This window comes from Salvelinus sp. IW2-2015, linkage group LG17 (genome assembly GCF_002910315.2).
Source record: "Salvelinus sp. IW2-2015 linkage group LG17, ASM291031v2, whole genome shotgun sequence".
Taxonomy (NCBI): domain Eukaryota; kingdom Metazoa; phylum Chordata; class Actinopteri; order Salmoniformes; family Salmonidae; genus Salvelinus; species Salvelinus sp. IW2-2015.
Window position 1 is genome coordinate 33,637,687 of NC_036857.1, and position 16,984 is coordinate 33,654,670.

The 16,984-nt window shown below is 44.1% G+C and overlaps 1 protein-coding gene across 2 annotated transcripts in view; it reads left to right on the plus strand.

Moving 5' to 3' along the window:
- Window positions 1–925: 925 nt before the first annotated feature.
- LOC111976388 (MORN repeat-containing protein 1) overlaps window positions 926–16,984 on the plus strand; it is a 75,804-nt gene continuing 59,745 nt past the window's right edge. Inside the window, exons 1-6 of one of the 2 annotated variants that reach the window (XM_024005189.2) lie at window positions 926–1,564; window positions 1,712–1,783; window positions 2,200–2,298; window positions 4,154–4,244; window positions 4,565–4,652; window positions 10,180–10,276. In XM_024005189.2, the coding sequence (XP_023860957.1) occupies window positions 1,492–1,564; window positions 1,712–1,783; window positions 2,200–2,298; window positions 4,154–4,244; window positions 4,565–4,652; window positions 10,180–10,276 (520 nt within the window). In that variant the 5' untranslated portion in view covers window positions 926–1,491. The remainder of the gene's footprint in view (window positions 1,565–1,711; window positions 1,784–2,199; window positions 2,299–4,153; window positions 4,245–4,564; window positions 4,653–10,179; window positions 10,277–16,984) is intronic. The other variant, XM_024005188.2, reaches the window with a different exon arrangement.

Below are 16,984 nucleotides of genomic sequence, written 5' to 3' on the forward strand. Positions count from 1 at the left end.
GAGAGTCTCAGTCTTACATCCTTTTCCACACACAGTCTGTGCCTGTATTTAGTTTTCATGCTAGTGAGGGCCGAGAATCTACTCTCACATAGGTACGTGGTTGCAAAGGGCATCAGTGTCTTAACAGCACAATTTGCCAAGGCAGGATACTCTGAGCTCAGCCCAATCCAGAAATCTGACAGTGMCTTCTGATTAAATATCACAGAACCGCTTGTTGCAATTTCGATGAGGCTCTCTTGTTCAGTGGACTGGAGGCAGGGCATGAAAGGGATAAGGAATCCAGTTGTTTGTGTCATCCGTTTCAGTTAAGTACCTGCGTATTTGCGCACCCAACTCACTCAGGTGCTTTGCAATATCACATTTGACATTGTCCATAAGCTAGAGTTAATTTGCACACAAAAAATCATACAATGATGGAAAGACCTGTGTGTTGTCCTTGTTAATGCAGACAGAGAAGAGCTCCAGCTTCTTAATCATAGGTCATAGCCTCAAATTTGTCCCGCACAGAGAGTCCCTGTAATCCTAGATTCAGATCATTCAGGCGAGAAAAAACATCACCCAGATAGGCCAGTCATGTGAGAAACTCATCATCATGCAAGCGGTCAGACAAGTGAAAATTATGGTCAGTAAAGAAAACTTTAAGCTTGTCTCACAATTCAAAAATAATTGTAAATACTTTGCCCCTTGATAACCAGCGCACTTCTGTATGTTGTAAAAGCATTACATGGTTGCTGCCCATATCATTGCATAGTGCAGAAAATACACCAGAGTTCAGGGGCCTTGCTTTAACAAAGTTAACCATTTTCACTGTAGTGTCCAAAACATCTTTCAAGCTGTCAGGCATTCTCTTGGCAGCAAGTCGGACGGATGCTGCAGTGCACTGACGTGTCATTGGGAGCAAGCATTACCACTCCACTATGTCTCCCTGTCATGGCTTTTGCGCCATCAGTACAGATACCAACATGAGCAACAGCTACGTTTAGCTACTTACGGACTGTTAGTGGAATTTCCGTGAGAGAGTAATGGTTCATATGATTGGATGTTAATTATTTGACTAGGCTACCTGTATTTYTGTTGTTATTTCGTACTGGAGCCGCCTTATTGGGGAGATGCACGTTTGGTAGCTATGTCACAAAATTGGAAGTCGGACTATCGCGTTTTAGCATCTGTGGACTATTGCCGCGTTCAAAACAACTGGGAAATCTGAAATCTCCCGACTTCCGAGTACAGTGCYTKCAAGACAACTGGGAACTCATAGAAACGAGCTCCAACTGGGAAATATCTTTAGAACGGTCAACCATCTTGAATTTCAAAGTCGGAAATTCTGCATCTTTCTAGAGCTCAAAATTTCCGACCTGAAGATCACTTATGTCATGATTTAATCCCGTTTTTTCCCCCGAAACCCATTTGTGTTGAACGTGCCCTTTAATTTATGCTTGAGCCCTGCCCCGCCAGAGATGACTGTTGCTAAGGACGCATTTCCCAAGCAAGATGGCTGCTGTCAAAAAACAAATAAGAAACTCTCGCTACTATTCCGGAGAAGTAACAAATCTTACCCGGAACGGTAAGTTTAGACAGTATACGCTCAGAAGAACACTTATGATTTTCTTCATGATTTAAGTAATGACAACCCGTCAAATATTTGCTATAAAAAGCGTATTATCAGCAGGTGCGTGAATCTGTCTGTTTATCTATCCCCACCACCATGCAGGGTTTGGCGTGTATGTGTATCCAAACAGCTTTTTTCGCTATGAGGGAGAGTGGAGTAAGGGCGAAAAACATGGTGTGTATGCCCTATGCCTTTGGTAGTAACTAACTACGTTCTTTTGGTAATAGCAGAAGGTTACACTTGGCTATGTTGCTGACAATATGATTGCTGATGAAATGAGAAACAACAATAAATGAAAAACATAGCTGAACCTTATGTCGCATAGTGTGACTTTGCTACCATGTTTGCTTGTTATATTATAATGATATGCAAACTATATGTTTAGCCTATGCTATCTAGCTAATCACCGTTTGACATAGCTAATCAAACACAATTATATAATGTTGTATAAGGGAGGGAAAGGCTTAGCTTTGATGCAAACAAGATCGTTTTTACAGAGTTTTTACATTGTGCTGAAGGTAAACTCTATTGGTTGCARTGAAGCTAGGCTAGGCTATGCACTTGAATGAAACTCCTACTTTTTTATCCAGGGCATGGAAAACTCTTGATGAAAGATGGAAGCTACTACGAGGGGGAGTTTGCTCATGGGGAAATAGAGGGGAATGGGTCAAGGTTCTGGGCAAAAACAGGTACATGCACTCACCTAGCTTCAATGGAACCAAGAGAGTTTTCACATTGTGCTGGACTCTCTTGGTTGCATCGAAGCTAGCACTCACCTAGGTTAGTCAGTCRCAGAGCCATATGTACACTACATGGCCAAAAGTATATGGACACCCCTTCAAATTTGTGGATTTGGCTATTTCATCCACACCCGTTGCTGACCGGTGTATAAAATTGACCACACAGCCATGCAGTCTCCATAGACAAACATTGGCAGTAGAAGAGCTCAGTGACTTTCAACGTGGCACTGCCATTGGATGCCACCTTTCCAACAAGTCAGTTCGTCAAATTTCTTCCCTGCTAGTGTAACAGTATAACTTTATGGCCGTCCCCTCGCGCGCACCAGGGACCCTCTGCACACATCAACAACAGTCACCCACGAAGCATCGTTACCCATCGCTCCACAAAAGCCGCGGCCCTTGCAGAGCAAGGGGAACCACTACTTCAAGGTTTCAGAGCAAGTGACGTCACCGACTGAAAGGCTGCTAGCGCGCACCACCGCTACCTAGCTAGCCATTTCACATCGGTTACACTAGATCTGCCCTGGTCAACTGTAAGTGCTGTCTCTTATACACATCTAGATGTGTATAAGAGACAGGTATAACAGTCACCCACGAAGCATCGTTACCCATCGCTCCACAAAAGCTGCGGCCCTTGCAGAGCAAGGGGAACCACTACTTCAAGGTTTCAGAGCAAGTGACGTCACCGACTGAAAGGCTGCTAGCGCGCACCACCGCTACCTAGCTAGCCATTTCACATCGGTTACACTAGATCTGCCCTGGTCAACTGTAAGTGCTTTTATTGTGAAATGGAAACATCTAGGAGCAACAACGTCTCAGCCGCGAAGTGGTAGGACACACAAGCTCACAGAACGGGACCGCCGAGTGCTGAAGCCTWTAAAAATCGTCTGTCCTCGGTTGCAACACTCACTGCCGATTTCAAAACTGCAGCCGCACACAAGCCTAAAATCACCATGCGCAAAGCTCGCTGCCATTGGACTCAGTGGAAACATGTTCTCTGGAGTGATGAATCACGCTTCACCATCTGGTAGTCCAACTGACATATCTGGGTTTGGCGGATGCCAGGAGAACTCTACCTGCCCGAATGCATAGTGCCAACTGTAAAGTTTGGTGGAGGAGCAATAATGGTCTGGGGTTGTTTTTCATGGTTCGGGCTAGGCTCCTTAGTTCCAGTGAAGGGAAATCTTAARGCTACAGCATACAATGACATTCTAGACCATTCTGTTCTTCCAACTTTGTGGCAACAGTTTGGGGAAGGCCCTTCCCTGTTTCAGCATGACAATGCCCCCGTGCACGAAGCGAGATCCATACAGAAATGGTTTGTCGAGATCGTTGTGGAAGAACTTGACTGGCCTGCACAGAGCTCTGACCTCAACCCCATCAAACACCTTTGGACGTCCAACATCAGTGCCCGATCTCATTAATGCTCTTGTGGCTGAATGGAAGCAAGTCCCTAGTGAAAAGCCTTCCCAGAAGAGTGGAGGCTGTTATAGCAGCAAAGGGGAACCAACTTCATATTAATGCCCATGATTTTGGAATAAGATGTTCGACAAGCAGGTGTCCACATACTTTTATCCATTAGTGTGTGTACCACACACACACTCTGGTCAGTCCACTTCCTAAATTTGATAAGAATTCAGTTACTTGAAGAACAGTGCAGATGCAACATTTGGTAACAGAATGACAGCACCAACAGCACTGTACCATTTCAGATGTAGCCAGGACTTCTGTCTGACCTTGATATGTGAAGTCAAACGTCAAGATTGTGTCATTCAATTATATTTCGCATARTCCTATCATCCAGGCAATGGGTTTCTGTTGGATAAGGATGGACAAACATACGAGGGATCATTTCATCAAAACAAGCGGCATGGTGAAGGACAAATGCATTACAGGTACAACGTTGTCCCTCTCTTGATTACGTTGCAAAGGACCAGAGTTCTGAGTTAGATATTACTGTCTCAAGAATGTATTGCAAGTACTAAATGTTGTTCATACCAGTCAAGATTATTCATTAGATTACGCATTTTTCATCACACTGGAAATTCGAACCCTATAGGCTGGACAAAGTTGTTTCAAACTGAAAACATACCCAGATTAAGTTTAAACATGTTCATGGACAGAAGTATGCCAAACCCAATGAGCCATCCTGTTGGAAACCAATGTCCGGTTGTTGTTCAGATGACCTCGAGATGAACTTTGCTTAATTTGACAGGAATGGGGATCAATATGAAGGAGGTTGGCTTCTGGACCAACAACAAGGCCACGGAGTGATGCACTTTGGGGATGGATCAGTGTACGAGGTGGGTGTCCATTTTGATTTCAATTTCTTCACAATGCATGTATGTTCAGTCAAATCAAATGACCGATACATGTGTGGTTTATTTTTCTTTCTTTCTTCGATGTGATATAATGTCCAGATGACACAGTTTTTATTGGGGTGTACTATTCGCGTCCTCAAACTTTTATTCCCAAAAACAAGATTTGATTTGTCSTCAAGCTGGCCACAAATAAACATGTTGCTGTTTTGAGCGCCTCATAATTAGAACATATATTTAGCTGCTGTTCATCCAAATTGCCACTGCGGGTCACCATTGRATTTCTACTGAGGATCAGATAGTATGTCAAGCATGCCGTAATTTGCACTACATCCTAGGACAGGAGTGCCAAACAAATTTTGCCCCCGGGGGCTGCATTCGGTCTTCAACGAGGTCCGGAGGGCCACACTGAAAATGTGTTATATTTCCTAGCTGTGAAAATGTGCAAATGTGCAGTCCTTTTGGAAGATGTCGATGCTCCTTGACTGTCTAGCTTTCATTTCAGTGATTATTAGCGAGCTGAACACAGTCAAGAAAATGTATGATTGTAAGTCCAGTATCATTTCTACAGTTTAAAATGACTAAAACCAAATCTAAAGTACATCAGCGTTACAAAACACTTCAATACACACACAGCTGCAATACGCTGACTGCACAAATGGCAGGACTTCCGTTTTAAAAATTTTGCCAAATAAAATACACATTTCACTACGTTCAGACCACATAATAGGGCAACAGTATGTGATTATACTAATCACGATATTTCACATTGTTCATCTGCWTAATTTAAATCTAACATTCATTTGCAAGAGACAAAGCCCACTTGATCAGTAGTTATTGCTCTAGTATCCTTAGCTCATTCATAGACACTAACTACTGTACCTCCAGCATCTATTCATTTAAGGATTCATTAAGGTATCTGCTGGCCAGGGGASTTTAAGAGCCCCGATGCTTGGTCTGAACGTTAACACGCACTTAAATTACAGCACAACTTCATAGGGTTAGGGTTCCTACACGGCCATGTCTCCATGTTCCCGTGCTTCTTTACTGAAGTCAGACAGAAGACAGAGGCGACCAACTGTGCTAATTAGCTATCTAGCGTGCTTGAACACCTGTGTGTAAGCCTAACTGGGAAGTGTAATGGAAGTGTAGTTAATCACTGGAGGCACACACAGCCGTATTGATCTGTGCAAACCTGCTACAGTAAGTGTATATTTTTTATTTGAAAGATTATTTCTCGCTGATAGGAAAGATCTATCTATAAAGGTAAAATGTTTCGSAAACCATATCGCAAGCTATGATTATTGACATTTCTAAATGTTAAAACAGAGCGTTGGGAATGTAGTTCACACCGGTAAGCAGTGTCTGAGAACCCTTGGGATAAGGCAGAATTCCTTGTTAATGCCTTGGGTTCTCGAGAGCAATTTTATCCTATAGTGCCACTGGTGCCAATGACATCTCTAGTGCCACCAACTGGTCTGGTCCAGCCATCTAAGGTTGCAGTGACTTTATATRCACACAGCTTCTAAGGACAAATACTGTACATAAGATTTACATATCAAATGTCATTGCTCCATGTCCATCGGTTCAGTTCCAGTAGCCGGTTGTTGTTGCCCATGGTGGAATCATCTAGCCCGCTGACTCCTGAAGCCCCCATGAACTCCAGAGTCTAGAAGCCGTCTAGCTAATGCGTAAGCTGGCTAGCATTGCAAATGAGCATTTCACTAGTTAGCTGAGCTGTTTAAAAGAAAATGGTTGAGATGACTRAAACACTGTAGCTAGTTAGCGTGCCTTCCTTGGCGACAATGTTATTGGGGCGCAGGCATGTTAGATCTTTTCATTTTAAGTTAACTGTCATTTAAGTTGGTTTGTTGCTACTGGTTTCAGATCTGAGGCGAGAGAAACGGTCTGCCATGTTTTGGTAAGGGCTCAGAGTGACGTCACGTACCCAAGAAGCCTCAACCTGACGGATATTAATGACTTTGCCTCCGGGTATCCTACAAAACAACATTTTGCGACCGGATATGCGATAACCCATCATCTCCGGGYAAAAAAATATTGTATACAGAGTGACACACTTTCACAAGAATTTACTTCTGGGCAACTGAGATTACCCCAAAATACATGTCTTGCACCAGAAGCAAAGTATTTTTTGCCTATTTTAGCATATTAGCCTATATGCTAATATGCATCTACTGCAGCGTTTCCCCAACTCGGTCCTCGGGACCCCAAGGGGTGCATGTTTTAGTTTTTGCCCTAACACTACACAGCTGATTAAAATGATCAAACTTGATTAGTTGATTATTTGAATCAGCTGTGTAGTGCTAGGGCAAAAACCTAAATGTGCACACCTTGGTGTCCCGAGGACCGAGTTGGGGAAACCTTGATCTACAGGTATAGTGTGGCCATCTTTGAATGCATCAACTTTATTTTCTCAAACTCTTTAGGGACTATTGTGATGAGTCCAAAGACCAAATTTGAAGTGAATCTGACTTTCAGTTCTTGAGGGGGAAAAAGTATGATTATTTTAAGCATTAGCGTTAGTTTATTTCACCTTTATTTACCAGGTAGGCAAGTTGAGAACAAGTTCTCATTTAGAATTGCGACCTGGCCAAGATAAAGCAAAGCAGTTCGACACATACAACAACACAGAGTTACACATGGAGTTAAACAAACATACAGTAGAAAAATAAGTCTATATATAATGTGAGCAAATGAGGTGAGATAAGGGAGGTAAAGGCAAAAAAAAAATAGAAAAAAAAGGCCATGGTGGCGAAGTAAATAAAATATAGCAAGTAAAACACTGGAATGGTGTATTTGCAGTGGAAGAATGTGCAAAGTAGAGAGAAATAATGGGGTGCAAAGGAGCAAAATAAATAAATAAATACAGTAGAGGGAGAGGTAGTTTGTTTGTTGTCGTTTGTATGTGTATATTTTGTATTTATCAAATAAAATCGTATAAAAAAACCATATGTACCATGGGTYTACATACCGAATTTGGACTTATGGCCCATGACAATACGTTTTTCAAAGTTTTCAAAAATGGCCAAATCGACGACAATCGAACCTGACGGACCTTATGGGTCCTTACGGGAAATMTGTTCAGCATGAGGAAAGACGCCTACATACAAAGTTTTGAGTCTCTTGGTCAAATGGGACAGCAGGTATGAGGGTTTAAAGGTAGACTTGGCGATATGAAGTAGATTCAGAAAGTAAATAGCGTAGTGACTCAATTTCCAGAACAACAACTAGCGTTGAAGCGCAAGGCCAACTGTGGAGATGGGAGAACCTTCCAGGAGGACAACCGTCTCTACAGAACTCCACTAATCAGGCCTCTATGGTAGAGTGGCCAGATGGAAGGCACATGACAGTAAAAGGCACATGACAGCCCACTTGGAGTTTGCTGAAAGGCCCCTAAAGGACTCTGACCATAAGAAACAAGATTCTCTGGTCTAATAAAACCAAGATTGTACTCTTTGGCCTATATGCCAAGAGTTACATCTGGAGGAAACCTGGCACCATCCCTACGGTGAAGCATGATGGTGGCAGCATCATGCTGTGGGGATGTTTTTCAGCGGCAGGGACTGGGAGTCAGGATAGAGGGAAAGATGAACGGAGCAAAGTACAGAGAAATCCTTTATGAAAACCTGCTCCAGAGCGCTCAGGACCTCAGACTGGGGTGAAGGTTCACCTTCGAACAGGACTATGACCCTAAGCACACAGCCAAGGCAATGCAGGAGTGGCTTCGGGACAAGTCTCTGAATGTCCTTGAGTGGCCCAGCCAGAGCCCAGACTTGAASCCGATCGAACATCTCTGGAGAGTCTTGAAAATAGCTGTGRAGCAACYCTCCCCATCCAACCTGACAGAGCTTGAGAGGATCTGCAGAGAAGAATGGGAGAAACTCCCCAAATACAGGTCTGCCAAGCTTGTAGCGTCTTACCCAAGAAGACTTGAGGCTGTAATCGCTGCCAAAGGTGCCAAAAATGTGAAAAACCTGTTTTTGCTTCGTCATTATGGGGTATTGTGTGTAGATTGATCAGGGGACAAAAAACAATTTAAACTAATTTAGAATAAGGCTGTAAGGTAGCAAAATGGGGGAAAAAGTCAAGGGGTCTGAATACTTTCAGAAAGCACTGTATATACTTTTTATTGAAACAAATTGAAAAGTTTGTTTAAAATGTGTACATTGAAAATAGCCCTGTACCCTACAGTAACMACCTACTTTCACAGTAAACACAACTACAGTTGTTTGGATATTTACCCCCACCTAACCCTCGATCCAGTGTTTCTATTAAAATCTAAAGGAAACATATCTCTCCTCTGTGACCTGAACTTGAACTTTGTAATGAGTTGCAGGACTCATTGATTTAGAACTGGCAGCAGGCTGTGGCTATGGGGAGCCAGGGGGGTAGAGACCCAGGAAAGACAAGTATTGACTATTCACCACACAGCTTCTTGACAGCTGCACTAAGCTTCCAACCAGAGAGAGAGATGAAGAGAGAGAGACTGCCTAAGCAGATGAAGCCATAATCCCAGTCGATTTCACCTAGGACATTAAAAGTCGGATTATTGATGATTATGAATGTGGAAATATTATCTGCTTTGAAATGATCTAGCCTTCTGTCAACTGAAAGCATAGGGGTGAAGATAATTTTTCATTTGGAAAGATAACGAACAACGTAGTTCACCAACATGAACTCATTGATATATGTGACGGTTGTCCAAAAGACGCAAACGTTAAAATTGCAAGGTTGCAGTCAAACCTCCAGTTCTTCCCCTTGGTACTGTAGGTCATCAGAATTCCCACTGAACATGGTCCAGCAGCAATTAAAGCTTTATTTCTTTACTGTACTGTATCCTGTTGAACAACTTTCTATCTACACCACCTCTCAAGGCCTCAAGACATTCAAAGGTTATGATTGATGTAAATCGTGACTATTTTCTTTAGGTTTATTAAAGGAAACGGTGCATACTGTAGAATACCCATGGTAGTCTCTGTTTCGCTCTCTCTCTCTCTCACTGAGCAGTGGCCTAGTTTTTCTCTGCGCATTTTTGCCTGTGCCATAGCCTTAGGCCTGTCGATGCGATCAGAATTAGAAATTCTAATGGACGTGTCACCACTTTGAAGTAGTGTTCGAGAGCTTTGAGTCTGGAGCTCCCTTGGATCTGCCAGGCAAAGTCTGTGCATTGATCCCCCTGAATATGTTTGACTTTGACAGTCTCTTTCTTTGTCTCCCTTTCCCCTCTCTCTCGCTCTCTCGCTCTTTTACTTTCTTTCTTTCTCTCTCACTCACTCTCCCCCCTCTGTCTCTCTCTCTCTCTCACACACACACACATGCATACATGCATGCATGCATGCACACACACACTCCTCCCCTCTTATCTCAGAGGTATGGCTTTCAGCGTCTCCTGATGTACATGTCTTCTTTGTTTCTTAACAAGTTGTACACTAAGAATAGTACAGTAGTATAAATATGATGCCTCAAACCTAAAATACAATCTCCTTAAAAGGGCCAATGGCGTAATAACCTCTTCAACGGCCAGGGGACCATGATCCACTGTTCTGGGATTATCTATGAGGGGGTGTGGACCAACGGCAGACCGCTAGGTAAGTAGGACCGCAATATACTGTACCTACGAACATATGCACGCAACTTCACACACACAGCCTGAGTGTCAGGCGGTTTGCCAAGTCCCAAATCAACCCCTAGACTCTACCCCTAAAGGCCCATCTAATAGATCTGTAAGGATAAAATGTGCGTAAGCTTATTGGCCTTTTAACAAGACTAGACTAATGGCTCTGGCCCAGTCCAAGAAGACAGTGGGTTGCATCCCAGATTATACCCTATTCCCTATTTAGTGCACTACTTTTGACAATAACACTATGGGCCCTGGTCAAAAGTAGTGCACTGAAAAGGGCATTTGGGATGCAAATTTAACCTTTTACTGCAGTGGGCTAAATCAGGGTCACACAGTATTTCTTGGTTGTCTTAAACAAATCTACTTTGAATCAAAAGTATACACCTCACACACATGGTTATGGGCTTAAAAAAAAGAAGACATCTGTACCATATCAGATATAGAGTGTATTCAATTTTGAGTTTGCATCCCAATATTACACTGAATATACACTGAACAAAAATATAAACGCAACAATTTCAAAGGCTTACAGTTCATAKAAGGAAATCAGTCAATTGAAATAAATTCATTAGGCCCTTATCTATGGATTTCATATGACTGGGAATACAGATATGCATCTGTTGGTCACAGATATCTTTTTTTTTTTAAAGGTAGGGGTGTGGATCAGAAAACCAGTCAGTATCTYGTGTGACCACCATTTGCCTCATGCAGCGCAACACATCTCTTTCGCATAGAGTTGATCAGGCTGTTGATTGTGGAATGTTGTCCCACTCCTCTTCAATGGCTGTGCAAAGTTGCTGAAAATTGGCGTAACCTTGAACACGCTGTCGTACACGTTGATCCAGAGCATCCCAAACATGCTCAATGGGTGTCCTGTCTGAGTATGCAGGCCATGGAAGAACTGGGACATTTTCAGCTTCCAGGAATTGTGTACAGATCCTTGCGACATGAGGCCGTGCATTATCATGCTGAAACATGAGGTGATGGTGGCGGATGAATGGCACGACAATGGGCCTCAGGACCTCGTCACGGTATCGCTGCATTCAAATTGCCATTGATTAAATGCTATTGTGTTCGTTGTCCATAGCCTATGCCTGCCCATACTATAACCCTGACACCACCATAGGGCAGGCACTCTGTTCACAACGTTRTCATCAGCAAACCYCTCGCCTACACGGCACCATACATGCTGTCTGCCATCTGCCCGGTASYGTTGAAACCGGGATTCATCCATGAAGAGCACACTTCTCCAGCGTACCAGTGATCGTCGAAGGTGAGCACTTCCCCATTGAAGTCGGWTARGACACCGAACTGCAGTCAGGTCAAGACCRTGGTGAGGACGACGAGCATGCAGATGAGCTTCCCTGAGACGGTTTCTAGCAGTTTGTGCAGAAATTCTTRGGTTGTGCAAACCCACAGTTATATCAACTGTCCGGGTGGCTGGTGTCAGATGGTCCCGCAGGTGAAGAAGCTGGATGCGGAGGTCCTGGGCTGGGTTACATGTGCWTCTGTGGTTYTGAGGCCAGTTGGACGTAATGTTAAATTCTCTAAAACGACATTGGAGCGGCTTAGGGTGGAGAAATGAAAATTACAATCTCTAGAAACAGCTCTGGTGGACATTCCTGCAGTCWGCATGCCAATTGCACAATCCATCAAAGCTTGAGACATCTTGYRWTTGTGTTGTGACAAAACTGCACATTTTAGTGGCCTTTTATTGTCCCCAGCACAAGGTTTAATCAGCTTCTTGATATACCAAACCTGTCATGTGGATGGATTATCTTGGGAAAGGAGAAATGCTCACGAACAGTAATGTAAACAAATGTGTGCACAACATTTGAGAGGAATAAGCTTTTTCTGGAAGCTTTTATTTCAGCTCATTTATTTCATTTATTTATTTTGAAACACTTTACATGTTGCATTTATGTTTTTGTTCACTGTACATCACAAAAGATTGAAATATAACAAAACCGTTTGAAATAGAAACACCAGATTTTCYGCTGTTGTTTTTAGTGCGGGCTCTGGTGAAAAGTAGTGCACTATATAGGYAATAGGGTGCCATTTGCGATAGCCAGCGGCAAAGCAGGAACAGTATGTTACCTACCTAYGCTAACCTATCCCGTACATGACAGACACGAGCCTGTCTAACATACACTGCACCTTGTATAGTAGACTGAGTAGGTCATTGATTTAGCTGTTTTTTGGCCTTGAATTATGATCAGTCTATGCCTTTTGTCATCCAGAAAAATCGAAGGAGCGTCCATGATGTGCGTCTCCTGATTGGTTTTTCGATGACAACTATAACTATACCATTGTTACATCTCGACGCTCTGCATCCTTCATATTCGTACTTAMAATTCGTACAATAAATAAAGCGTCCTCCTAATGGTTACTCTGTCCTCAGCCATTTCACAAACCACCATATTACACACCACTCAGACTGTGGAGTGGATCACATTGTCGTTGTCACAGGTCAAACCTGAGGCTTATTTAGGACGGCGGAACGTTACAGAAAGTTTAGCTATAAATACATAATGTAGAAAATACTTTTGCCTTCGTCACTATGAGCGACATCGAAGCGACCCTCCGGAAACACACCCCAAGAATGTATACAGTAATACGTCTAGTTAGGCTCAGCCCTTTTGTCTTTTTTCTCTGGCTGGCAGGCTGAATTTCTGGCTAACTAACTGGCTGAGTGGTTAACTGGCTGGCTGGCTGGCTGGATGACTGACTGGCTGGATGACTCATCGTTGAGGTGGGGAAATATTAAGCGGGACAGGCCGGCCGCTGTCCGGGACCCTAGTAGCGTATAAATCACACGGGGAAGGGACAAGGGAGGGAGGGATTCGTATTGCATTATTGATTGTCCTTCGGGAGGGATGAGTGTGCCTACTAGCAGCGGGGGAGGGGGGGGCTGTTTTAAGACATTCCATAGTCCTGCCTGCTGCAGACATCCACAGGTTGATCCCCCTCTGGTCGGTGTTGGGCTAGTTGCAAGACCGTGGACAGGGGTTGGACTGGGACTAGGAGAGGGGGGTGGTGTATGAGGAGGATGGGGGTTGAGGCTTAGGGGGGAGCAGAGCATGCGAGATGAAGTTGCGCGGTAGGAAAACCCACTCATCGTTTATGGAGCGGTCTTTGCACACCGCTACGGGCTCAACGGCCTTTCTCCTGCTCTGCCAAAAAATCTATCATCACTCACAGGGAAAAAAACTGCCACTCCAAATAAAAAATAAAAAAGATAGTCACAAAAGTGTTTGTTAAATGATGTACCATTTGGTTTTGAAGTAGACTATCGTAAGAAGCTMAACTGGATCTTGTTTCATTTATTTACCCAAGAGAGCATTGCTACAGTGGCAAGAAAAGGTATGTAAACCCTTTGGAATTACTTGGATTTCTGCATAAATTGGACATCAAAATGTATCTGATCTTCATCTAAGCCACAACAATAGACAAACATATTGTGCTTAAACATTTCAACAACTACTTGCTTTTTCTCTAATCTATTAATGATCAGCTACTTCAGTTGTCACTGTGGCTCTGTTGTGTTTATAGACAACTTTAGCACTGTTACAAACTTAGACTCCTCTTCTTTTATACATTTCTGGAGCTGCGGAATGCACTCATTCATTGTCTTGCTATCAATTACATAGGCTGTTTGACCTATTTCTTGGTCGATTCATATCAACATCTCTGCGCATTAGTGGTGTGGTAGGCTAAATAAATACATCAGAATAGGCATAATTAAAAGAACAATGATGAAGGAAATGAAAAATGCTGGGCCAAGCATGACCAAAGCTGGTGGCTGAGCGAAATTGGAGCGAGAGAGAAGGCCAAAGCTCCAATTTRTGGAAAATCCAGCCAAACTACTCACGCTCCGCTCCTCTCCGCCCACGTCCTCTGGGGCTGAGAGGAAATGGCATTCCTCCTCTGGGAAGCAGGCAGGTAGGGATCTGGTACTTAAGCATTGTAAAAAAGGCTGTCCCTCTTGTTTGTTCATGTATGCCTTTTGTATTGCCATATTATCATTAGCCGACTGCATTGCTACCTGTGTCCGCGTGAGTGTGTGTGTGGTGGTGACCAAGTTACAGTAAGGGGCCTCAACATCACGTTCTAACTGGACAGCACTATAGTGGGCAGATTTTAGTGAATCAGTTCAAGTGTACTAGCGGGTGAGGGCATTCACAGCTGACCGCTAAGACGAGCTCCAGCTAGCCATTTTTCATGGTCCTTCGAGCCTGATTTAGCATCCAACTGTGTTTTTCATGGTCCTTCGAGCCTGATTTAGCATCCAACTGTGTTTTTCATGGTCCTTCGAGCCTGATTTAGCATCCAACTGTGTTTTTCATGGTCCTTCATATAGCCTGATTCTGACCTGCTATAATTTTGATGTTGAGGTACCTCGAAGAGGACTTTGTGCGTCTCACCACGAGACACCTGTCACCACCCACCTCAGCCCACACTGCCACAAGATGCCGTCACGCACCAGATGAACTGCGAGGCCTCTTTCACCCCTGCGAGGCCTCTCACCTCTCTTTCATCCAAGATACTACAAGCCCTGCATCAGGCCTCCTCAGTGATCATTGAGTGGAGTGATCACACCCTCTCCAGTTGGGAGATGCAGAGAGACTATGAGGAGCTGCTCTATGAGAGGGAAGAGATCAGGCGCGCATTGTCTAGGACCTCCCAGTCAGAGTCACCACCCCGGGAGCACCGCCACTAATCTCCTGACTACCACCGCTCTAGCCCCCCCCCCCTGCTTAGAACCATCGTCAACGCCACGGGAGCACCATCACCGCCTCTACTCCCTGAGTCGGCTAGGCTACTCCCCTGAGAAACACTACACCGGGGCCCCCGTTCAACATCTCCACGGTACTGTTGGGACTTCCACTATATCCCAAGGTAGCCTAGCTACTCACCAGATTGACGGCACTCCAGGCCCTCCCGGTTGGAGCATACTCCATATCTACCAAAACATCGGGAGCCGCTGCCACCCCGGGCATGAGCCACCAGAGAGCCGGGTCCGCTTCTGCTCTCCAGAGCGGCCCAGCTCCCCATCAGATGACAACACAGTCCACCACATTAAGATCTGCACCCCACTCAGCTAGAGCCTTACTAGCCATATTTAAGGATGCCCCAGCTCCAATCGTGGAGCCACACGCAGTTGCTGCCATGGGGTCCATTCAAGTTGCCATTTGCGGAGTCATCCTCTCCTCCCAGGGGGGATCCCCTGCTAGTTGAGGCAGTCGCTCGGGTGCCCAAGGTTCGACTGTCTGCTGTCCTGGAACGTTCAACCACGAAGCCAGTGGTGGATTATTCACCTGCTCCTAGGATGGAGCCACAGCCTGCATCTACTACAGATTTCAAGTGCAGTCAGGACGTTGGGGCTTCTCCATCCCCGCCTGCATTCACTGTGATAGTTCAAGCCCTGATTTTCAGTTCCTGCCTTCCTGCCAGGTGTAAAGTGTCCAGGCTTTGAATGTCTTGCCCCTCAAGTAGGTCCAGTGTATCCTGCCCCCGCTGTAGGTTTAAGTTCCTTGCCTTCCTGGTAGGCCCAGTCTATCATCTACCCTTAGTCCCTAGCACTAGGTCCTCAGTCTCCAGCTGTACAACTGTTGGTCTGCTGTCGCCAGCACTAATCGGCCCTCAGACCCTAGCCCAGATGGGTCATCAGGGTCCTGCCCGGCTAGGTTCAGAGTTACCAGTTCCTCTCAGTCGTTCTCCCTGTCAGGTCCAGAGTCAGTTGTCCCTGTCAGGTCCAGAGTCAGTTGTTCCTGTCAGGTCCAGAGTCAGTTGTCCCTGTCAGGTCCAGAGTCAGTTGTCCCTGTCAGGTCCAGAGTCAGTTGTCCCTGTCAGGTTACGTACACATATTTTGCAGATGTTATCGCGGGTGTTCATAGCTCCAACAGTGCAGTAATACCTGACAATACAAAACAATTCACGCAAATCCCAAAATAAAACGAAAGGAATTAAGAAATATAYAAATATTAGAATGATCAATGTTAGAGGCCGGAATATAAATAGTATATGATAGACATTATGGACTGTATATGAATAGAAAAGGTGTGACTAGAATACAGTATATACATACAGTGGCAAGAAAAAGTATGTGAACCCTTTTAAATAAGAATTACCTGGATTTCTACATAAATTGGTCATAAAATGTGATCTGATCTTCCTCTAAGTCACAACAATAGACAAACAGTGTGCTTATACTAATAACACATAAATTATTGTATTTTTCTTGTCTATATTGAATACTTAATTTAAACATTCACCGTGTAGGTTGGAAAAAGTTTGTGAAACCCTAGGCTAATGACTTCTCCAAAAGCTAAATGGAGCCTGGAGTCCAATCAATGAGATGAGATTGGAGATGTTGGTTAGAGCTGCCTTGCCCTATATAAAAACACTCACAAAATGTGAGTTTGCTATTCACAAGAAGCATTGCCTGATGTGAACTATACCTCAAACAAAGGAGATCTCAGAAGACCTGAGATTAAGAATGGTTGACTTGCATAAAGCTGGAAAGGGTTACAAAAGTATCTATAAGCCTTGATGTTCATCAGTCCACGGTAAGACAAATTGTCTATAAATGGAGAAAGTTCAGCACTGTTGCTACTCTCCCTAGGAGTGGCCATCCTGCGAAGATGACTGCAAGAGCACAGCGCAGAATGCTCAA